This window comes from Glycine soja, chromosome 10 (genome assembly GCF_004193775.1).
Source record: "Glycine soja cultivar W05 chromosome 10, ASM419377v2, whole genome shotgun sequence".
In the NCBI taxonomy this organism is placed as follows: domain Eukaryota; kingdom Viridiplantae; phylum Streptophyta; class Magnoliopsida; order Fabales; family Fabaceae; genus Glycine; species Glycine soja.
The window spans coordinates 3,491,007-3,515,242 of NC_041011.1; the positions used below are offsets into that span (position 1 = coordinate 3,491,007).

The 24,236-nt window shown below is 33.0% G+C and overlaps 3 protein-coding genes across 8 annotated transcripts; 2 read left to right on the forward strand and 1 right to left on the reverse strand.

Moving 5' to 3' along the window:
• The first annotated feature begins 3,684 nt into the window (after positions 1-3,684).
• LOC114371886 (uncharacterized protein At1g03900-like) lies at positions 3,685-6,349 on the forward strand. Its single transcript, XM_028329192.1, has 3 exons — positions 3,685-4,395; positions 5,080-5,367; positions 5,902-6,349. Exons 1-3 carry the CDS (start codon positions 3,901-3,903, stop codon positions 5,962-5,964), a joined length of 846 nt encoding a protein of 281 aa, XP_028184993.1. The 5' UTR covers positions 3,685-3,900; the 3' UTR covers positions 5,965-6,349.
• An 810-nt stretch (positions 6,350-7,159) lies between these two features.
• On the reverse strand, positions 7,160-10,058 carry LOC114371884 (DNA excision repair protein CSB-like). 2 transcript variants are annotated; one of them, XM_028329191.1, is made up of 4 exons: positions 9,488-10,057; positions 9,238-9,448; positions 8,393-8,863; positions 7,160-8,061 (listed from the first exon to the last, which is right to left on the reverse strand). In XM_028329191.1, the coding sequence occupies exons 1-4, from the start codon at positions 9,817-9,819 to the stop codon at positions 7,495-7,497; spliced, it is 1,581 nt and encodes a 526-aa protein (XP_028184992.1). In that variant the 5' UTR covers positions 9,820-10,057; the 3' UTR covers positions 7,160-7,494. The 2 variants fall into 2 exon arrangements, with proteins under 2 accessions (XP_028184992.1, XP_028184991.1); XM_028329190.1 differs by having other exon boundaries at positions 9,238-10,058.
• A 3,576-nt stretch (positions 10,059-13,634) lies between these two features.
• On the forward strand, positions 13,635-22,334 carry LOC114372497 (serine/threonine-protein kinase tricorner-like). Of its 5 annotated transcripts, none has more exons than XM_028330076.1 (14): positions 13,635-13,844; positions 14,236-14,525; positions 15,725-15,899; positions 16,611-16,694; positions 16,814-17,055; positions 17,361-17,568; positions 17,885-17,964; positions 18,302-18,386; positions 19,111-19,242; positions 19,334-19,447; positions 19,540-19,587; positions 20,520-20,607; positions 21,569-21,625; positions 21,766-22,334. In XM_028330076.1, the coding sequence occupies exons 2-14, from the start codon at positions 14,299-14,301 to the stop codon at positions 21,900-21,902; spliced, it is 1,677 nt and encodes a 558-aa protein (XP_028185877.1). In that variant the 5' UTR covers positions 13,635-13,844; positions 14,236-14,298; the 3' UTR covers positions 21,903-22,334. The 5 variants fall into 5 exon arrangements, with proteins under 5 accessions (XP_028185877.1, XP_028185880.1, XP_028185878.1 ...); XM_028330079.1 differs by having other exon boundaries at positions 21,778-22,325; XM_028330077.1 differs by lacking the exon at positions 13,635-13,844 and adding an exon at positions 13,854-14,014.
• Positions 22,335-24,236: the final 1,902 nt, after the last annotated feature.

A 24,236-nucleotide genomic window follows, 5' to 3' on the forward strand; every position in this document is an offset into this window, starting at 1 on the left:
CATACTAAGGATGGTCAATATATACACGCGGTTAGACCAGATTACCACCAAGCTCTTCACACACATCCATTTCAATTTTCAAGCATTAACTAGTGTAATTCTTGGAGATCTTTGGACGAAATTGTGGAAAATTCCCACTTTACCTAAATGTCTCCCTTTACTTGTTTCAATGTCATATTTTGAACTCCCTTTACTTATATTTATATATGAGTACTATTGTTAAAGTAGTGATTTTGATGATTTTTTTAAAGCCAAACCACTTACTTATATCATTTGAATCATAATCATGGTTCAATATAGGTTGGAATATAAAAAAAAAAATTGACTACAAGCAAAAGATCTTGATGCTCACAATTGACTGCTTGTGTTTGCGGGAGAAGTTCCTTGCATCATGTGATTATAGAGCCAAATTCAGTGTTATTTGGTTTGCTGTTAGAGAGAGAATTCACAGCATGGTTGCAGTCCGTTTCAATCAAACAGTTCTGGAAATTCATGTGCTTTATTCACCTTAAAGTCTTACGAAGTGCAACAGCTTCAACTTCCATAGGAAGCGGTGATCCATGCTTCCCATCAGAATTTGCAGCGACAAATTAGAGTCTTTTCTTCTTCTTTCTTGATGTTATGTCTATATGAATATTTTTTCCATGTGAGAAAAATTATGGCATCACTACAATTTATATTACACATTTTATTGTTGAAGTTGCATTAAGTGTGGCTGATTGGTCATTATTGTCAAGTAATTGGCCATGTATGACTTTTTTTTTTGTTAGTTTGTGAAATTGATATTATTCTTATAAGGTGTTTAGATTTTTATTTTTTTTAGAATTTTGACTAGTTGAATCTTGATCTAACATGTTTCAAATTCAATTTCAGTTTTTACTTATTAAAAATTAATTTTGATCCTCTTTGAAGATAAATAACAGCTTAATCTTGAGCTACTGGTTACACTAAATGTTGATCCATATAGTTATGTTCCTATAAAATTTTACATTACATTGTTAGAGTTTATTTGATATCCAGATTAAATAAAGATATTAATAAGTAAAATCTCTTACGATGAAACATATCCAAACTATTTACAACATTCAATTTTATCACAGAAGGCTAACATTAAGTGGAGCCTATTTCAAAACCACAATGACAAATTTTTGTCAAATAATAACATTAACCGAGGATGATGATGTGACCATAAACATTTCATTGATTTGTTTTTTTGGTACAAAGGAAATAACATGGCGTTAGAAAAGAAGAAAGATCATTCCTTAGTAACTCTAAAACTCCATCAGGAGGTGAACTCCAGCTTGCATCCATGTTGGTTAAGTCAGCTCCCCATTGGACAAAATCAATGTCCCAATCTAACAAAGCCAAGGCTCTGATGTTCGAAAGCAATGATATATGAAGTACGGTTCTCTTCCCAGTTGTTTAAGAATGCAATAAACTTCCATGTTATCTGATTCACAAAACACTTCTTTGATGGACAGTATCTCAGCCCCACCCACAGGTGCTCATCCCCACTGTATTTCGAATGATACCACCAGCTCCCAGGGACAACACATGAGTGTGTCAATTCTCGGCCACACACGGATCCTAAGTTGTTGATCTGCACTTTACTTCCGCAATACTATGATGAGCCATCTTGCATGCATACTCAAGTGGTCACAGGTCCTGGGAAAATACTACATTGCATCTCACTTCCAAGCCCACCACATAGTTAGCACCATCTGCACCCACTTCGGGTGATTAAGAACCCAGGAAACAAACTCTACTCTCTCTCTCTCTCTATATATATATATCATAAATGATCAATCAACTAGAGGTAAGGATGATAGAGATAAATATGGATGTCTAAGATTCAATTCATCATGTTATTAATTTTAATAAAAAATTATTTTTATTTTATTATCATATTTTTTATTTTATTAAATTGTTAATATGTCAAGTTCTTGATTAAAATTAAAATTTTATTATCATGAATATTAAATATGACTAACAAGTTATTGATTATTTTTTAATTTTGGATATCTAATGTTTTAGGGCACTAGTTGAATTAATATTAAATATGATTAAATACTTGTAGAATTAATTATTAAATAATAAGGAATCCATTAATTATAGGTAATAAGTTTTATTTCTACAATAGATTCAAGACCAAGGTAATTGAGTGAAAGAGAAATTTTTTTAAAATTATTTATCGATTAAATATAACATGTTAACTTATTAGAGTTTAATCGTTATACTATACTCTAGAATTAACCTTAACTTACTTACTCCGACTGACATTAAGGAAATATTGCTAAACCTGTGAAATTACATACAAATGAATGTTTTAATCTTTCCAAAAAAAAAAATTAAATTAGAGAATTTAATTTAATCAAATAAATATTTTAATGAAATATTATTATATTCTTTAATAGCACAAAAAATACAATTAATATAAATAAAAGAGGATTACTTTATAAACGTGGAAGTTATCCATAAAATAAGAATAAAATTTTATTTTTACATATTAAAATCAAATCATGTGATTAATTATCATATTTAATTATACGATTATTTAAAAATTATCTTTATCTTATATCAGAGAATTTCTAAAGATAAAAAAATATGAGATAATTTTTTATTTTCAAAGATAAAGATAAAGAAATATAAATAAATTCATCCAATAATTGATAATAGAAATTGACCTGGAGTGGATACACGTGCATAGAGTCTTCACTCACACCGTTCAAACAAAATTTGTTACTTTAAGAATGTATATTCAAGTACATATATATATATTTTATTTATTATTGTTATATATTTTAAATATAAAATAGATTTTAATTTTTTGTTGAAAACACTTTTAAATTATGTCAGGTATTATACTAAAACATAACTTTTTTTAGTTAAGTAGATGACCAAAATTAAATTTTAGATAATAATTTAAAAATAATATATTTTCGAAATATGAAAAACATATTTTAAAAAAAAATATTTATCATATTTTAATCGCACTGATTTTAACCTAACGGTTTCCCTTCTCATAAAAATGAGTCCAACAGATCAAATACAAACGTGATCCCACGGCAGATAAAACAAATATTTTCCAACTGTGTGCGGTCCTTTTCCTTCTTGGTAGCCAGCACCTTTTGTGAATGCCACTAAGCATCATCCAGTATCCAATTCAATTCCTCAAATAACTGGGATTCCTCATTTCATAAAATTCAATTTACCACAATATATTATATTCATCAGAAGATAGATTATGTAGCAAGGTATGAAAATAATTTTACATATTCATTTCTTTATAATTATAATTCATTATATATAATAAATTTAATTTATTTTTATGATAATTACAATCATAATAATAATTTATGATTGAATAACCATATGAATATATCATCATTACATTCTTGTATTATTGAATTTAATGTTTATATACTAATAATATAAAAAAATAATTTTATATTATTATTTAATTACAATTTATTTATTAAATTACTTCTAATATTTTAAGAATTAATAAATTTAACATATACTAAAAAGTGTGATTGAATGATTATAATATAAAACTTCTGATAGCGTGGGTGCACATCCTTTTCTCTATATTATCATATGATAAAAAAATATAAAAGTATCAATTAATTAATTGCAGATTTTAACAAGATTTGATGCCTTAAAATAAAAGAAAAGATCGAAGAGTTACTGAAAAAGAAGATAAAGCAAAAAAAGAAAGAAAGAAGATTTGGATAGTGCATCTCCCGCAACAGTTGACCTTGCGAGACACAGACACGGCACCTTCAATTCTTCATTCCTCAAATCGCAATTCACAAAGCGTCTCAAATTCACATTAAATTTTCCCAAAACTCAAACTCAAACTCAAACTCAAGTAATTCTAATTTTCCCTCCCCGAAAACGATGTCGTTCGAGGTGGAGGAGGAGGAGGCGTTTGAGCACACGCTCCTGGTGGTGCGCGAGGTGTCGGTGTACAAGATCCCGCCGCGAAGCACCTCCGGCGGCTACAAGTGCGGCGAGTGGCTCCAGTCCGACAAGATCTGGTCGGGGCGGATCCGCGTCGTGTCCCGGCGCGACCGCTGCGAGATTCGCCTCGAGGATCCGAGCTCCGGTGAGCTCTTCGCCGCCTGCTTCGTCTACGCCGGCCAGCGCGAGACCGCCGTCGAGCCCGTCCTCGACTCGTCGCGCTACTTCGTCCTCAAGATCGAGGATGGCCAAGGCAAGCACGCCTTCATTGGCCTAGGGTTCAATGAGCGCAACGAGGCCTTCGATTTCAACGTCGCGCTCTCCGATCACGAGAAGTACGTCCGCCGCGAGCACGAGAAGGAGGCCGGAGACGGAGCCGCCGCTGAGGAGTCGCAGATCGACATTCACCCCGCCGTCAATCACAGGCTCAAGGTATATCAATCAGAATTTCTACTATCTAATTGTTTTGATTCGGTAATTGAACCGAAATTCGCGATCGTGATTATTGTTATGAATGCTGAATGATGAATTGGTTTTTTTTTAGATGAATAAACAAAAGCCACTTAAAACATGCTGAGATGTATAATTTCATTGGTTTAGTTAAGTTTGAGTGAATGAAGCAATGATTAGATGTTGTGGTTAACTGGATCACTGAGATGATGCATGTTTTGAGCTTAATTCTTTAGTATCTACTGTATGCTATTGTTGTTGTGATGATGAATTAGGATCTGTTTCGGTAAGCTTCTCCATACTTATAGGAGAAGAAGATCAATTTATGCACGTAAATTTGTATAGAAGCTCTTTTCATTTAACCTTTCCAAAAGCTTAGGTACATAAGTTGATTTTAGCTTGGGCAAAAGCTCAATGCATTATATCTTTTGATTTTCTTTTCTCATAAGTGCTTATAAAAAAGTTAATCCAATTAGGGCCTTATTTTGCTTTGGTCAAATCCAATTTTTTGAGCAATTTCTAAGGGTGTTTTCAGTTTCACAATTCTCCAAGATTTTGATGAATTTACTTTTTTCTATTGTCTTAACAGTATGTTTTTCTTACCCCGTGGATCATGATGGCTTTTTTCCTGTGTTTAAGATGGTGTGTTTGTTATTTGGCCTGTAGGAAGGGGAAACCATTAGGATTAATGTGAAGCACAAATCAACTAGTGGAACTGGCATGCTCTCAGCTGCTGGCCTAACCAGTGGGCATGCTGCGACACCAAAGCCAAAAATCGTGAGTCTTGCTCCCCCACCAAGTGGAGCTGGGAAAATCAGGTCTCCTCTTCCACCCCCACCAAATGATCCCGTTGCTGCTCGGACTGCTTCCACCAGTCGTGCTACTGGTCCTAAAGGGACATACGAAAGTGTGAAACATTCTACCAACGCTTTATCAGATTTTTCTCAACTACAGGTATGCTGGTTCTGCTCGTTCTCTTGGCTGTTTGGCATGTTTGTTCATGTAATTGAAAAGTTTAGGGCTTAATAGTTATTGCATTGCATGACTTAACAGCAACGTCGTGTCTTATAGATTGTTTAAGCATGTTATTTATCTATCTCCTTTTTATATGATTGGTTAGCTTAACTTTTTCATCACTGCATTCTTGATCTTGTATCCCCAAATGTGAAGTTATCGTTCCTTTGTTTACATAAAGGTACTACTAGTTTTGTGCTGATTTTATTCGGTAAAGACCAATAAGAATATTAACTGCATTTATTCTTGTATGACAATTCTGGTAGATTTGTCTATTGTTTTAGTTTTAGATCCTAGTCATCAATCTAGGTTTCTACATATAGTGACCATAATGATTTGAAAAACAATCAATCATCAACTGACTTTCTGGAGCATCCCTGTTCAACCATGAGGCTTTCTGTATGAGTTAAAAGTCCCAACCGTAGTCTAAAATCTAGAGTAACATTCACATTTCTTGTCTGTTTGCATTTACAGAAAAATCTTCCCACAACAACCACCTCTGGATCGACCACAGCTTCAGGATGGGCAGCCTTCTGATTATATATATGAGCATTTTAACAATGAGGCTTTTATTATTCTCTGATTTTTTTGGTTCTTTATTTTGAGAAAAGAAACAGTGGAAGAATCTGCAGAAAGAGATTTCATAAGTAAAGTTAGCACAAAGTACCAAGTAATTCGATTGCTTGAGGAATGAATATCCTGGAAATATTTATGTTTTTCTTTGTTTGTAATAACAGTTTTCTCATATCTCTATAAAAAGAATCACCCCCCGAAAAGAATCTTTCTTTGACTGAGGTGTGCTTGTTATTTTATGTTCAAGGTACTGTTCCGGATGCCATGTGTTTAGGTATATATGAAGTTATTATGTTGCTTGTAATAATAATTATAATTACAAAGTGACAATGTCCATTTTAACAGCTGCTATATGTTACACTTGTAGCTCTACTCGGACGATTGTACTAAATTCTAAAACTCAGAACTTGACATTATATTTTTTGGGGGCTATAAATTCAGATTTAGCATTTGTTCTAATAAAATTTTCATAAATACTTATTGGAAAAGAAAATAAGAAATCTATATGAGAGTTTCTACAAATTAATTTATGCATAAATTAATTTTAACTTTTAGAAAAACATATTTCACTTTTTCTTTTTCTTTTGTTCTCTTGTTTATAATTTTTTTAAAATCAAAACAGGCTATTAAGCCATTGATCCAAACTCAATGGGTAGGCTGTACCATTATAGGATTGCACTAAACTAGCCGTTCAAGTTTCAAGAAAGAAAAATTTGAGGTTCAGGATTTTATTTTGAATGCTTTATCACTCCGATACTCTATTCAGGATTCAGATATCTAAGTAATAAATAGCCATAATACTTAAATTGTATTTTTTGTCACTCAAATTACGTTTTCTCTTTCAGTTTTCCAAACAAAAGTTTATATATTTTTAGTCATTCAACTTTTTTCTTAAAAAAAATAATTCTCAGTCCCTTTCCTCAAATAAAAAGTTTACACTTTTTAATCCCTCAACTCTGGTCGAAGGACTAGAGTTTTTTTTTAAAAAAAAAATTAAAAGACTAAAATTTTCATTTAGAGGACTAAAAAGCAACAGATCCCCTAATTTGACAGACTAAGGATATAATTAAACCTATCTATAAAATCTTCCAGTGCTAGTAAAAATGTGGGATTCATGCACACATGTACTAGACAGAAATCATATGGTAAGGAATCGAGATGAAAGAACCAAATGAATCAAAATATAAATTATGCGGCTTTACAAAACTACTATTTACTGCACACCTTAGAGGCGTCTGTTTACCTATTTGTCCCTTCTCACTTCTCAGTATACAAAATTGAGCTAAGAACCCAATGATTGGCTCTACTGGCATTCTTCTCACATGTAACCCACAAAAAGAACTCAAGATCAGTACAAAAAGTAAACCGTGTCAGCACAAAGAATCATGCTTCAGAGTCTACCGTTCGGACTATATAATGAATATTTCATCAACTTAAAGCACCCCGCAGTCAGAATTGATACATTGGCAAATAGCCTCTGTTGATGGTCTCGTTTCAGAATTGGTAGTCTGGTTTCAGAACCCAATTTGATCCTTTATGCAGAGTAGCAATTTCCTTTAACAGATTCTTAAACAGCACAACATCTTTTGAGGGAATACGGTCCTTGAAATACTGAACTATGCTGGCTGAATCGAAACTACCACCTCGTTGTTGTATAAAAGTACAGATTTTCCGAATCAATACTTCAGGTTGTACGGATGAATTTTCAGTAGCCATGGAAGATCTAGCATCTACAGATCTTGCTTGATTAGTGGAACTTGACGACACACCAAACTGATGTTCAAGCCCGGCACCAATGGCTTTCTCTTGGTTACCTCGAATTTGAGCCAATAGTTCGGCGGAAGATAATGCTTTACCAGAAGATTCCCCAGCAGCAAATCCATTGATCTTATTAGTTCCCTTGTTGGGTAATTCGTTAGATGCTTTGCTATCATGGCTTCGGACCATTCGTGACTGACGTAAAGCTTCTGCAGCTCTTTGTGCAACCTGGGATGCTTGCTCCTCAAGTCTCATCTTCTCCTCATCCTGGGCATTCATGATCAAATCATGGTTCATGGCACTCTGCCATCATAAAATGAGTTTAGCACAAAGGAAACACGTGGAAAAAGGAAGTACCAGAAGAGTAAAAAGCATCACTTTATAACTAGAAACAGACCAATATGGCAATATCACATTCTAATGTAGCCAGAGGCTGCGAGCATGGTAGAGATACCTTGTAATTCTTGTATAAATCAACATATGCAGTATGCTTGCTTTGTTCATAATTATCTTAATTCTTGAATATTATGCAACAGGGTGTGGATTTCCTATAATTTGTCAGTCAAATAGGAAGTAATGATGCATGAAAAATTGGATGTGTTAGCTGAAACACAAACACACAGAAGAAACTTACATGTATCCCATTGGCATCAAAAAGGCTTTTCAATATATTTGTTTCCTCATCAACCTTATTACTATTATGTTCAACCTTCTCTTTCCCCTTTCCTCTTAAAGAACCTCTCTCTGATTTGTCATCATTACCAACTGCAACATCTTCAGAATCCAGTTCAGCAGGTTGGCTATGTTTATACTTATCCTTATTTTCTTTGTGTGTCCCAATGATATTGACTTCTTCAGATATTTGACTGAAAATATTGGACGTTTCAGTTGACCCAGTTTCTCCATCCACATTAGGTGTGAAAAGATCTTTCATATCCCGGGCTTTAAAGAACCTTTTCTGTTGTGGGTTCTTCAATATCTTATTGGTAAGAAAATGTTTGTAAATCTGACGGTGATACACTTTCTCCTCTATAGTTCCACGCGTAATCAACCTGTACACTGTTACATCCCGCTTCTGACCAATACGCCAAGCACGCTCTCTGGCCTGTTAAAAGAAACAACAATCTTCTAAATAACATTTTAGGATTTAAATTTGAAACCAGAACATTATCCTCCATGATAATGAAAATTGAAACAATTTCAAAAATTTGAACATATCAGACACAAAATAATAAATAATTTACTTCCAAAACTATTAGCGTTGTTTGAAATTGATGGTTATGGATGGGAATGAAATAGGGTGATAAAAATGCTTCCTCTTCCATAATATTTTAATCCACTCACCATAAAATATCTAAACGCAACTTTTGTTGTCTTTATATGATTTATACCCAACTAGTTAAGTGAACATGGTGAATTCAGGGAAGTTTGTCTTTCAACAATTCCAAGAACAAAAGGATGTATTAAGTACAAACTTACCTGCATATCAGTTGAAGGATTCCAGTCAGGGTCATAGATGATCACCCTATTTGCACCTGTAAGATTCGTCCCCAACCCCCCAACTTTGGTTGTTAAAATGAAAATAAATATTTCACTTGAATCATTAAATTCATCTATTAAAGCCATTCTCTGTTTTACAGGAGTGAGACCATCCATTCTCCGATAAATGTGACCAGAAGTTGTCAAAAAATTCTCAAAAATGTCAAGCATTTGTTGGGTTTGAGTAAAAAGGAGAACATGGTGACCCTGTTCCTTCCAAACTTTAAGCACTTGAGCTACAACTTTCATTTTCCCACTACGTTTTGGATTTCCATAATCTGGATCATCAAAGGCATGATCCCTTTCAAGTAGGTTGGGGTGGTTGCAGATCTTGCGCATCACATCAATTCCATAAAGAGAATTCCTGTGTCCATCCAATATTTGCTCCACATCAGTGCTAGCTAAAAATGCTCTATAAGCAGATACTTGCTCTGATGTAAGGCTGCAAAATAGAACATGCTCAGTTTTCTTTGGAAGTTGGGCATTCACATCAGCCTTCATTCGTCGGAGAAGGTAAGGCATGATTAAATCGCGCAGCACCACAGCACACCTATAAAATGACAATTATATTGATATTATTTGGTATTGGAGGCTTACCTTCAAAGCTAACTAACCAACATCTGTAGATGAAATATGCCAATAATCTAATTTAAAATATTCATCAAGAAGAATCTTTTGCTTATTTTCCCACTATATCCTAAGGATCAGGATGGGTGAATCTCATGTAACTTGAGATTAAAACAATATAGTTAATTAAATTTTATGTTTGAAGAATTACAATTTACAAAATCCTGGAAAAATATTTGCAGTTAATGAACAAAAAGCATTTATGTTTTAAACAAGAAATACTTTTGGAATGAATTTTCAAATTGTTTTCTTCAATTCATTAAACCTTGGTCAACTTACAAGTGACAATAAGAAGGATATGAAAACAACTGACCACCTTGACCTCATATACCCTCAAAACTTTCAGTTGGTAGTGTATTGTAGATGTTTTAAACAAGAAATACTTTTGGAATGAATTTTCAAATTGTTTTCTTCAATTCATTAAACCTTGGTCAACTTACAAGTGACAATAAGAAGGATATGAAAACAACTGACCACCTTGACCTCATATACCCTCAAAACTTTCAGTTGGTAGTGTATTGTAGTACACCCATAAGTCTATCAGAATGTGCAATTTATCGATTCTGACTGCTGTCGGTGTTATTCAAATTGGTTATGGAATTCAACAGTTGGGGAGGTAAATTGAACCAATTAGAAAGTTGATGGGAGCAAATTGCTATAATTTTGTTAGAAATTCTAGAGTCTAATAATCATGGTGAATGCTTTACTTTGCACATTAGGATAATTTTTCTTTTTGGGGCAGGGGGGATGCTACAATGAATGTTGAAGCTAATAGCAAATTCGGTGAAGTTGAGGATTGGTTTCCAAAGTTAAATTAAGTATATGATCTCTATATTTGACACAGCTTTATATTTTGGTCCCTACATTAAGAAAAACTCTCTCTCTCTCTCTCTCTCTCTCTATATATATATATATATATATATATTAATGAATCGATTTCTACTATTAACCAAAGTTACAACAGTGTTAGACACTTGTCTTACACAACAGTAGGGACCATAGATACCTAAGTTTTAATTTAAGCTTTCTCTATATTTACCCTTTCCCCCAACAACAAAAAAAGGAATATTTAACCAACCTGTATGTATTACACTATCAAATAATTTAAAATCATCATAATATAATTTTTAAAGTAATTATTCATTTAATTAAAATTCAACAAATTTATCATGATAATAATATGTAAATTTGAGGTTTGAACCTCAGCATGATCTAATTTACTAATCAATACCTCTGTAATGAGATTATATAAATGTGATATTACATGATGTGATTGAACATAACTCTTTAAAACTATTAGGATTGTCCACCTTTGGAATGAGAGCAGTAAGGATATTTGCAAGTGAGGCATCAAAATGACTTATGAAGATCAACATGTTGGGGTTAGGGCTAGCATATACTCCTATGAAGGTGTATTTTTTCATACCTTAAAGGATATCAAAAGTAACAAAATATTGATTGTCTTAATAACTAAGACTATAATTATTGTCATTGGATGTATAAGGACCTAAAGGCCACCCGAATGTCCATAGTAAAGATCGAAGTGTACCTCACTTGGGTCCAAAAGGTCTTCCTTCTATCAAATTGGATACAAGTCTACATAAGTATAATGGGAGTAGTTTTATGCCTCCTACTAATGCCCGACCATGCCTCTTTACTACATTATTATTATGTCCATGATGTTCCAAGAAAGCACTAAAATATCCCTAAATTTTGTCATACAAACTATGAGAATAATCATCATTTAACATTATCACAACTCGGAGAAAAACATAGACGTAATAATATTGCCCTTAATTCTTTGACGCATGCATGTTTACATTCACACTTGGTGGATGGACTTGGTTATCAATTGTTATGTCATGCATGAAATTTTCTTATTGCAGGTCATTTGTGATATCCTTCTCAAGTAAAGTCTTGCCAATCAACCAAAAATAAAAGGGGGCTAATTGTTCTATGTATGGTTGACTTGAACAAAGTTTTTGGTACACTTTGTAATGTCGCAGGATTAAGAACACTTGAGTGTGTCTGAATAGTTGGAGGATTGTTCACCATGAAAAAATTACTTTCATTATAGCATGAACATTTGAAGAAGATTGGGAATTTAGACTAGTAGTAGTATCCTTAAAGGTGGGTAGATCATGCGTTTTTTTTTCGAAGGGTGGTTTTGAGGGTTGATAATGATCCCACACATGATTGACTGTTGAGTTTGCAACTTCATTAAATGTTGGTGCATTATTACATTTATTATCAGTATTGGTTACATTTAAAGGTCTATTAGACTTAATTTATAATTTTCTTTTTTTCCCTATCTTTATTAATGGGAGAAACATTTTTCTTATAGGTGGTAATCATGCAGTTACCATGCAAATAAGTTACCACTATTTTTGCACTTTCCATATTTTTCTCCAATGTCAAAAATTTCTACATGATTATTACTGAATTATTAGCATTCAATGCACCACCTTGCCCTACCTCATGGGACTAAGGAGTCTGCCATGGATATTGTGGGTTTGCTGTATAGTTGCAAGACGATGGTTGTAACAGTCACACTTGTACGAATGAGGTGAAATCTTTCATACCAATTGTAACTTTATACTAATGGCCATTGAGTCATAATTTACCTATAACTGATTTGGTTAAATCAATCTCCACAATAATGGAAATAAATTTTCTTATTAAACCTTTAGTGTGTTATGATCCACCTTGATTTTGGTCATCTTACTATTGAGACTATAGCTTGAGAGAATCTTCCATCATAGTAGGAATGAAGACCAAAATCAAATGATCCCTCTACCTCTAAAGTCACATTGTCTTTTGACAAATTAAATTTTACCAAGTAAAAATCGTTATCCATGTCCATTATATCAAAGTCTCTATTTAGACGTCTCTCCTCCTTAACATTACAACTAGTATTTTTCCTTAATAATTTTAGATTAATTAAATATTTTTTCATCTTTGTAATTTAATATTTTTTTATCCTTGTAATTTTTTTTATTTAAGTCTTTACAAAATATTTTTTTTCTTAAAACACTTAATATAAAATTTTAAAGAACAAAATAAAACAAACTAATATTTGAATAAAATATAATAATGCAACAATGTTCAAACTTTCAAAATTCAGGCCGGCTACAACTGGCAGTGGTTTTGACTCCACCAATTTTGCAAGAAAAAACGATACCTATCATTCATAACATTCTCTCTGCCAGCATCCGCATGCAAAGGTATTTTTAAAACTTATCCAAAACTTTTTTTAATATTATTTCCCCAAAAGAGACAAAATTCTTTCCCATTAAAAAAAGGGGCAGCATTGAAATCGAAACCAGTTTCTCGCGCGATCCAAAGTAACTAATTTTTAAATGTAAAAAAACCGAAAATTGCCCTTTAATATTTTCTTTTCTTTTAAATAAATAATCAACTTCATCTTCCAAAATATGATAGATGATTAATTAATTTCTAAAAAATAAAAATATAAATTTAATATTCAAATATATAAAAAATATAACAACTTAATTATACTATTAAATTTGTGAGATTATTTTCTTATTAATTTTTTTTTATATTTGTAGAACTAGTTTCAAACTCACTTTTTAGAATAAATTTGATTATTTATTTATTTTTTGTGCATTTTTCCATTATTATTATATTTTTGTTTTTGTTTTTAAAAAGAATATTTTAGTTGCAAATTTGGCATAAAAAGTGAACGCCATGTCATGTACGAATACACACACAGAGAGAAAGACAGCTTGAAACACACAAAATCACGCGCAAAATTCGTATCTCTCACTCAGTTCCTCACCGAAGCCATTGCCAATCGCAGTTGCAGTTGCCATTGCGCAACGAATTTGCTACTCTCTCTATCTATCTGTCTAGGGTTTCGCGGGATCATCATAACAATAACACATATTTTTCATAACGCGGTAATCCGAATTCTCAGCTTCTTTCTAGCAACGCAATTCTTCTTCCGCGTTGTGGTTTTTTCCTTGCTTTTCCTAAACCCTAAAAAAGTTAAATCCTTTTTGCTTCTTTCACCTCATGCCATCGAATTTACTGTTTTAGCCCCGGAAATGCCTGGAACCGAGGAATTGAGGTACCCAGAAGAAAAAAAAATCGTTTTTACTCGTGAGCTTTTGAGGGAAAATGTAAATATCCGTCGTGGGAAATGGGTTATCAGCGAAATTAGAAAGTGCAGGGAAACAAGACTAAAAATTTTACCTTTTTGGTGTGTGTAAAAATTGTAGGGTGACTTATGTAATTATGTTCATATTGATGAAGATTTCTTGAGATTGAGTTTTTTGTTTTTCCTTTTAGGGGTTTGGAGTGAAGTGTTTGGGAATGGTTAGAAGGGTGATTGTGAAGCATTGAGGTGTGGAAATGGATTCTGCAAGGAGTTGGCTTCAGAAGTTCCAGCCTCGAGATAAAACCAGGGCTGCTGGGAAGAAAAAGGAGGAGGATGGTAATGGAGGAAACCAGGATTCGAACGAAGCCATAGATGAAGCATTGCTTTCCAGTGTCACGAAGCAGAAGGTGGCAGCAGCAAAGCAGTACATTGAAAACCATTACAAGGAGCAAATGAAGAACCTTCAGGAGAGGAAGGAGCGGTATGGTTAAGTTCATCTCTGATTCTGATAAATGTTATATATATATATATATATATATATATATATATATATATATATATATATATATATATATATATATATATATTCGGAAGGAATATGCTTAACTTAACTTTACGAAGAATGACTGCATGAAAACTGACAAATGTTTTTAATTGGTTAGTTATTTAATATTTGATCTTCTTTTGATTTCTGTTAAATCCAAGTAATTACTTGCTCACCTTAAAAAGCTTTACACATGTACTTTCGTGCATAAGGTCATTTGTTCTAAATAGCATCCCTCAATTCTGAAACATCAAGTGAGGACACCTGCTCGTCTTTAAACCACTTGCCTGTAGTTTTTTGTGGCGTCCCTCTCTGCTTCTTATAAGAACTTTTAGTGTTATTCTTTAGGCCGGAGTTGTCTCTTGTCAATCCTATTGGCTGCTCTGAAATTCGATCTCTATAGCTGATGCTGTTGATTGATACTAAGTTTTAAAAATTTTCGGATAGAGTGTTATTTTGTTGATATTTGTTTACATCATTTTGGACTTTAGTTCTGTAAATCTTCTGATATTTGTTTTTAGCATTTCCATTGCACTTTTCCATCACCACGTAGATACGAGTCATACCGCAAGATATGTTAAATTGTTTGCACTTGGCTGCACTGATTTAACTGGGATTTCCAAGAATACAGTCAATGGGGTGTGTGATTGAAAATTGAAGTTGGAATGTCTCATCGAGTTCAGTCTTATGAAAATATTTGTATTTGTAACTCAAATTTGATAGTTATTGTCTTTATTTCCGTGAGGAGGTTTGAATGTTTTTGGGAAATTTGGAGGACTATCCATACAAAGAGTGAGTTACTTGTTTTTTTTTTCTTCATGAAACTAGTATGTGAACTTGCATCTACTGAGTTTGAAAAATCACTATTATGTTCTTAATGGGAAGGTTTAATGAGATCCAAGGTCATTGGCTCATAACACAAGCTCTTATACTGTGGAAGCTATAAAGTTCTAATAATTTACTTGATTGGAAATGTACTATAGTGGGAAATGGTTTCCTCTCTCTACTTTTTGTTGAGGTGCATGAGAAAATTGCAGAATTGGAAGTGGCATCTTTGCTTCAATGTTAATGTGTACTGTGTTAGCTGTTTTGGCAAATATGTGATAAACTTTTATAACATCACTTGCTTATAACAGTCGAACCATCTTGGAAAAGAAGTTGGCTGATGCTGATGTCTCTGAGGAGGATCAAAACAACCTGCTTAAGTTTTTAGAGAAAAAGGAAACAGAATATATGCGCCTTCAGAGGCATAAGATGGGTGTTGAAGATTTTGAGTTATTGACAATGATTGGAAAAGGCGCATTTGGGGAGGTATGTATATGATTATTGTGATATGACTGACTATGCTTTCTTCCTCCTATTTATGAATATGTTTTAAAGACTGGTAAGCAGTTGGCTCCCAAATTGATCTAGTTGGATAGTGAGATATCCACTATTTTGAAAATTTTTATATAGTTTATAATGTATATCACATACATATAAATTCTCAAAAATGATAAAAATTTAACTATTTAAGTTTCCTAGATAGGAATCAATCATCATCTTCAAAACCTAAGTCTTCTTTATCATTTTCACTACTATTACAGCTGTAGATTTCATTCTGGAAATTGAAACCCCAAAAATAGCTCCCCAAAAAGCCCTAATGTCCCTGTTCTGAGGGTTTTTTTTGGAATCAACTCATAGTGCCATTATGATCGCTAATCAGGCCGCTATTCAATCTGCTACAACCGCTACAAGTAACCATTCTATTAAATGAAAAAAAGTTCTTTTCTCCTCTCTCTTTTTTCAAAAACAAACTCTAACTATATCTAAAACTCTGCCGTGCTGAAGAGATTTGTGTGCGCAAATAAAAAGACTGATTTCTGTCTGAAAAAAATGTAATTTAGTTGAATATTGTATGTGCTGAAACACCTGCTCTTTTGTGAACCCCAAATTCATTTTTAGATTATGTGTGTAAAAGTGTGGCAGAATTATCCAATTGATCTCCTCCCTTCTTTTCCCCTGAAATTTGAATTGTTCCAGGTCAGAGTCTGTAGGGAGAAAACTAGCGGTCACGTATATGCAATGAAAAAGCTGAAAAAATCAGAGATGCTTCGCAGAGGCCAGGTTACAATCATTGATCTTGCTAGATTATGTTATTCCAGTCCAGATATTAGTAGTTTAAATGCCTATGGTCAATAAGGTCATCATACTTTATACTTATTCCTGTTTGTTAATATTTTCAGGTTGAGCATGTTAAAGCCGAAAGGAATCTCCTTGCAGAGGTTGACAGCAATTGCATAGTCAAGCTTTATTGTTCTTTCCAGGATGATGAACATTTGTATCTTATTATGGAGTATCTACCGGGTGGGGATATGATGACTCTACTTATGAGAAAGGATATCTTGACTGAAGATGAAGCCAGATTTTATGTAGGAGAAACAGTTTTAGCTATTGAATCTATACATAAGCACAATTATATACATAGGTATGCATATACTTGTTCATTTACTTTCGGAGTAGTCCTATTTCCTCAGTTGTACCACATTTAACTTTTCTATTTAGGGTTAGCTTCTAATTTGTCCTGGTATAACTTTGAGTTAATTTCCAGAATATACCGTTACAATTGTGAAACTTGTCGTGATTGCTACCAAAAATATTTTGAAGGATCCAATTGTGAAAACTGTTTGATGTATGAAGTTGTATTTACATGTATGTGTTTATGTTTGAAACTAAAGCAAACTTAATCAGTTATACATAATACGTTTGTCTATTTAATATTTGGTGTTACAGGGATATCAAGCCAGACAACTTATTACTTGATAGATATGGACACTTGAAATTGTCAGATTTTGGACTTTGTAAACCATTAGATTGTAGTACACTTGAAGAAAATGATTTTTCTGTGGGTCAGAATGTGAATGGATCTACACAAAGCTCAACTCCTAAACGCTCACAACAGGAACAACTGCAACACTGGCAAATAAACAGGAGAACACTTGTAAGTTCCCTGCTAAATTGCTATTATGTTCTTTTTTTTTTTTTTTACTTACTATGACAGTGCATGCAATTGTAAAACTTGATGTGGTGTTTTTCCTTATGATGTAGTGACATGCCAAAATAGTATAATAGTATATTGATAAATTGTACATGTCAGGCCCTTCTCCCCTCACCCAACCCAAAATGAAAAAAATAAAAATATAAACAAAGGTCTGCATTATAGTATTTTGGGTATCTATATGAATGGTGTTTAAGATAGTGTTCTTCGACATCTTTTTTTTGAGTGCTTGTAATTTTTGAATGTGTAAACACTGCAGGCTTATTCCACAGTTGGTACACCAGATTATATTGCTCCAGAAGTTCTTTTGAAGAAAGGTTATGGGATGGAATGTGATTGGTGAGTTTTATGCATGTGAATGTTGGCATGTTATCAAATATTGGTTTCTCTGCTATTTGTGTTTGTATATCATAGCATCCAAGTTTATCTTTTAATTCATTTTTGGTGATCTTTTCAATAATTTTCAAGTTTCAACCTAGTTTGGCATTCAAATTTATTTCTTCCAAACTTGGGATGCAATTTGGGACTATTTTTTTTTATTTAAATTATTTCCCTTTCAAATGTTCTAAAAGCATAAGCATATTGAGTTTTGCTTCATTTATGTGGAATTTGTATATATAAGGTCAGGGTTACATATTTTATTTTGATGCAATGATGGTTGTTACAAAATTCACAGGTGGTCACTTGGAGCTATTATGTACGAAATGCTGGTGGGATATCCTCCTTTTTATTCTGATGATCCAATGTTAACATGCAGGAAGGTAATCTTTTTGAAAGAAATGTTTCTTGTGACTAATGCTTAATTGACATTCACTTTTGTAAAGAGTACACTTTCTATAAGTGCAAAGTGGATCATCATTGATATTTAAAATGTGTTCTTTAATCTCTATATTTTTATGAAGTGCAAGCAATCTGATAGCAATGCCTGGATTTTCAGAAGTTAATTCTTTCGATTTTCTCATCAATGGTAATATGTTAGAGACTCCCAAGTATCAATGTTTAGTTACAATAGAGTATCAATAGTTTGTACAATTTGTTAGAGTGTATTTGGGAACTTGTTTGCATCATCGCAAATGGGCATTCACACTTTCCAAAGTATGAAATGAAGAAGCAACATTTTGTATTACTGGCATTGAATGTCCATATGGATGGTTTGAACTGATAACCAAACACACAGTTAGTAAGAGTGGTTGAACTATTTTAGCTTAAAATAGGAGAGGTAGAAAGGACCACGATTGAGATTTGCTAGAACAAAGCTGGAGCTCAGTTGCATAGGGTGGAGGAGAGATCTTTCTCCTTGATTTATTCTTTTTTTCAGCAAGTATTAAAATCACTTTTTTTTCCCTCGATTTCCATCAAAAGGTTTCCTAAGATAACCTATTGTGTGACCTACACTTAGAGTAGCAAAATCCTGTTAGCTTAATAACTCTTTTTTTCTTTCTAAATTTTATAGAGCATGCTAATCTTTGTTTCTCTTTTGTGCAGATAGTAAATTGGAAAACTTACTTGAAATTTCCTGAAGAAGCTAGGCTATCCCCAGAAGCTAAAGATCTTATTAGTAAACTTTTGTGTAATGTCAATCAAAGGCTGGGGTCAAAAGGTGCAGATGAAATAAAGGTGTTGTATGGTGTGCCATTTTCTAAATTCTTAGATTTGTGATATTATATATTTGGGTATGGATTTACCTTTGTGCTGCATTCTTCTTTAGGCTCATCCATTCTTCAAAGGTGTTGAATGGAATAAGTTGTATCAAATGGAAGCTGCATTTATTCCTGAGGTCAATGATGAGTTAGATACTCAGAATTTTGAAAAGTTTGATGAGGTATTCAAGTCCCTTATATTCTTGTTTTGTGTAGCTTGTTGTCGGCCACTTTCCTTGTTCATATTTTCTCATTTTGTCTTTTGCATTTGTAGTCTGACAGCCAAACTCAATCATCTTCAAGATCTGGTCCATGGAGGAAGGTAATCTTAGGTGTTTTATTCTCTGTTGGAAATTTTTAACTAGTTATCTGTAGAGCTAGTCTGCTAGTGTCACCTTTTGGTTCACATGATGATGAAGTATGTTTTTCCTGTTCAATCCCTTTTTTAAGTACAGGGAAGAGCAAAGAAAATCAGTTAGTCATCATTGTTTTGTTTATACTTTTGAGCTACTTATCTTTTAATTACTTTGCATAGCTGTGATTGTGAGTAGGCTGTTGGTATGCCTTTTAGTCCCAATGAGTTGAGTAGTTGTTGAGATGGTATAAAGCATAGGCAGGACCGTGGTAGTAGGAAATATCTTGTAAGCTATCAAACTTAATTGGCATTCTCTTATCAAAATTTTTATTTATTCTCCATTTCACTTTTAGACAAATTTTGGCTTTAGAAATTACTTGGCTAATTTCAAGCTTAACTAAAACTTCTTCAGACTTTTGATATGAATAATGTCTTGGCATTGAGCTTTTGATACCTAACAAATAATTCACACTTTTCTTGAGTTCTTAGGAAGCTCAAGTTATGGCTTGGGTAGAAGTGTGTATTTGTTAAGCTTTGCTAAAATGTCCATTTTAGGTTAGCAATAACTTTCATGATTGAGGGTTGTTTATATCTGCTTGAGTTTGAAATATATGAATTTATACTCAAGGGTTATCCACCCTTGATAAAAAAAGCATACCAGTGTTTAACTTGCTATTAGCAGTGGCCAATAGGTGTCTCCTCAAGTTCGAACTTCAAATTGTTAGTTATTTTGTTCTTTACCTGACATCTGTGATCTGTCACAGTTTTTTTAATATTTTTTCTTGCTGTCTTATAATTCTCTATCTTCAAATCTTCAAATTGTTAATTTCAGTTGTTCTCTCACCTCTATTCATTTCCTTTATCTTATTCTTCTTCTGTTGTTTGTTGAGATGTTACAGATGCTTTCATCTAAGAAGGATTTGAATTTTGTTGGATACACTTACAAGAACTTTGAAATTGTAAATGATTATCAAGTTCCCGGGATGGGTACATCTCTTTTTTCTCTTTTCACGGCTACAAGTTGTTTTATGTTTATATGTTTGCCAGGAGGTTCTATTTTTGCTATGTTCATGGCTATTATGCTTGTTTGTAATATATATTTTATTATAAGAGGGTCAGAGGGATATTCAGATATTCATAATCATTTTTGAGAGAATTATGGTTAAGAAACTCTTTGTGAAGATATTTTCAACTTTGATACATTAACCAAAAGTATGAATTGTTTAAGTCTACTGGCTATTACATTAAAAATTAATAACATTGTTGAACATTATTCTTTTGGTTAATGCCCCTCGACGGAATTTATTTTACCAAGAGTTCTTGAATGAATAAAGTATGTATGAGCCTTTTTTTTCTCCATATATTGAGACAAGGATAATTTAAAAGAACATATTCTATGACAACCTTAACTATAGTTCTATCTGTTTCAACTTTCTTATATTTTTTTTCTTCCAGAATTAGCATGTAAAAAAAGATTATAGCCCATGATCTGTCTCTTTCATAGAAACTATGTTTTTGTTGTGGATGGCTGGATGAACATACATTAAAGAGAAAAGAAGATAACAAAGCAGTAGGGTCAATGGAAAGTTATATTTGTTACTTGTAAACCAAAAATTACATGCAACTTAGGAAAGTTAATCTACAGGCAAAACCATTATGTGCAAAACTTGGTCCAGATGATTAGATCTGGCAGATATGATTCATTCCATCTTATGAGAGAAGGCCCGGATAGTATGGAACGATATATTAAACCATAGTTTCACATCAATGAGGTGACATGTCTTTTCAAGCAGGAATTTAGAACATAAATTGGTGGGGTTATGTTGAAAGTAAAAATTCTTTGAATTTTTGTGTTTGTCTTTGTGCTGGATTGTATTTACATTTAATGTTCTGGAAGGTCGTGTGTTTTGTTGTTTTCCGTTGACTTTGCCTTCCTCTTGCCTCACAGCTGAACTGAAGAAGAAACAGTCCAAACCAAAGAGGCCAACCATCAAGTCACTTTTCGGTAGGCTTTCTCAAGCTTTGGGACCATTATATTCCTTCCAGCTCTTCTCGTTTAGTTTGTGTTACACCTTTGTGTTTCTTGCATGTAAATGTAATCATAAAAATCTTTTTCATGTGATCAAACTGGCTGACATATGATAGATTGTGAATCAGAAACACCAGAGGCGTCCGATACGTCTGCAAATGATCAACCTGCTCAAGGAAGCTTTTTGAAGCTCTTGCCACCCCAGTTAGAGGTATCTCCTCATCGCGACAAGAATCTTCCTCCCAGGTCCTAACAGGCCCCAACCACATGATCTCTGCAGCAGTCTGACAGTGTAGGAATCATCATAACTCAGCATTTTGACCATTTCCGCGTTTAAAATATCACTCTTGATGCGTTGGATTTGTTCTAAGTTACACGAAATCACTAATATGGCTTGGACCAGTCTCTTGTCAGTGGCCACAACTATTGATTTGTAAATCTCTCACTAAGTATCCGTTGTCACACATGCTCCACTAAAACAGACAATACCATGTATATTCGCGTTCTTTTAATGATAGCAAAGCATTTATCCCTGTAACATTGGAGTGTAATGATTCACAAGTTATTTAGCAGAACAAGATATGTTTGATTTTTTTTTAAAAATGTCAATAATCTGTAATTTGTTGTGGTTCGTTTTTTTAATATTATTTTTTATAATGGACGAGATTCCTCTAAATTTAAGGTATGTCTAAGTCTTTACTTACACTTTTCCTATTATATTATTGGATGGGCGCATTTCCTTGCTTTTTCTGCACACTATGAATTCTTCTGTAATCTTTTGCCAAGTTAGCATGATACTATGTGTTTAGGAGTAACTACACCTTCATTCTATTTACAGCGGAAATTATATGTTTTCCATTTTCTAAGTTGTACGTACTTAAAACAGAATGATTGGTGTCAATGCTGAATTGGTTGAGAAGAGTGTGAGTTATTATAAATTCTAGATATTATTTTCGATTTTCATGGATAAGAAATATACTCATTAGTCATAAGGGTAATGATAATTACACAAACCAACAAATAGTTCCTTAACACAAATTAGAGTGGACTTTTGACGGTTGAGAGGGAAGAAATGTTTTAAATATTTGTAATTTTAATAATTTTTTATGTAAGCATAAAAATTGCAGGCAAATACGAACGGTTATGATTGATTGCTGCTGGAGCATTACAAGAAGAATGATTCGTATATGCCGTTGAGACTTGAGAGGTGGCATATGCCTAGACTAGATACTCTTTCTTATATTTGGCATCTTGTTATAATTTTATTTTTTATTTTTTACGTAATATTATCTGATCTCTCACTCCTACTATATTTAGCAGTATGAAAATGTCACGTAACAATTCTTAACCGTTCGTTATATATGTCTGATTTAAAACAAATCTAAATAAAATTCAATGTTTCTCTGTATATTTTTTTCTTCATTTTATTACAGTTTTGTTTTTTAACAATGGCAACAAGTTTGAATCTATAACCTTATGCAAATTACCTAAACTTTCCATCATTAGGCTAGCCAATAGCCATAGTGTAGTGAACTGGTTTCATTTCATTACATCATACACACAAATATAAGATGTATGTCCCGTGAGAGATGAGAACATGAAATTGAAAGGAACAAATTTTGGTCATACGAATAAAATGGATACAATTGGCTGATAATTTTAATAATCAATGTATGATTGTAGAATCAAAATTAACTCCTCTCACCTCTCATTAAATATGTTCCATATAGTTTTCTTGTAGACAAACACAATCTGTACCTAATAGTAGCAAATATAGATTAACACATTTTGACAATTGGCTCCTTTACCGTAGTTCGAACCTTTGATTTCTTTACACATTTACAGTGACATTGATATATATATATATATATATATACACACACACACACACTGAAACGGTCCCATGCTTTATTTTTTTCCTCTTCCAAATATATAAAATAATGATATTCTAGAGTATAGCCAGTGAAGCTATTTTTTATTTATTTATTAAGCAGCCTGAATCAGGAAAATGTCAAAATGACAAAATAATAATATGACAAAATACCATGAACCAGCCCATAGATACGGAAACCATTATTTTCATGTGCCGTGTGTTTAAAGCATATTAACAAAACAAAAAAAGTTTAATTAAGTTTTTCATACATAAAATATAAATTATTTTTATATTATTATTTAATATTATTTTTTTTCAACCAAGTACCTGAAATTTTTTTTATGTTTCATGTTACTATCAACTGTCAGTCTCCTTTCGTTAAGTTATGACGTACGGATCAAGTGTCACATCATCAATCCACATTAATGCCTAGTCAACACTACATCATCACCTTCTTCCCCTTCTCCTTCTTTCCTTTCTCCCCTTCTTCTCCTTCTCCAATAAAAACTACTACCACCACCACTTTGTCACCACCGCCCATCGTGCTGTCGATCGTTATCACCGTGCCGTCCAACCCCTTTTCCTTCTCTTTCTTTCCTTTCTCTCCTTCATGGTACAAGGTGGTTGGGAAAGGGAAAAACCTAAAATGAAAATATGGATTTGATGATGAAAATATCACAAATCTAGAAAAAAAAATAGAGGTAAAAAAAAAAC

What these genes read in the sequence shown, in the direction of transcription:
- LOC114371886 (XM_028329192.1), top strand. Translation starts at nt 3,901, where the DNA reads ATGTCGTTCGAGGTGGAGGAGGAGGAGGCGTTTGAGCACACGCTCCTG. An exon ending in CCGTCAATCACAGGCTCAAG is followed by an intron (nt 4,396 to 5,079) that starts GTATATCAATCA and finishes TTTGGCCTGTAG; the next exon opens with GAAGGGGAAACCATTAGGAT. An exon ending in CAGATTTTTCTCAACTACAG is followed by an intron (nt 5,368 to 5,901) that starts GTATGCTGGTTC and finishes TTGCATTTACAG; the next exon opens with AAAAATCTTCCCACAACAAC.
- LOC114371884 (XM_028329190.1), bottom strand. Translation starts at nt 9,819, where the DNA reads ATGCCTTACCTTCTCCGACGAATGAAGGCTGATGTGAATGCCCAACTT. An exon ending in ATCCTTCAACTGATATGCAG is followed by an intron (nt 8,864 to 9,237) that starts GTAAGTTTGTAC and finishes TTCTTTTAACAG; the next exon opens with GCCAGAGAGCGTGCTTGGCG. An exon ending in TTGATGCCAATGGGATACAT is followed by an intron (nt 8,062 to 8,392) that starts GTAAGTTTCTTC and finishes TTATGATGGCAG; the next exon opens with AGTGCCATGAACCATGATTT.
- LOC114372497 (XM_028330076.1), top strand. Translation starts at nt 14,299, where the DNA reads ATGGATTCTGCAAGGAGTTGGCTTCAGAAGTTCCAGCCTCGAGATAAA. An exon ending in AAATAAACAGGAGAACACTT is followed by an intron (nt 17,569 to 17,884) that starts GTAAGTTCCCTG and finishes TAAACACTGCAG; the next exon opens with GCTTATTCCACAGTTGGTAC. An exon ending in TTATCAAGTTCCCGGGATGG is followed by an intron (nt 20,608 to 21,568) that starts GTACATCTCTTT and finishes CTTGCCTCACAG; the next exon opens with CTGAACTGAAGAAGAAACAG.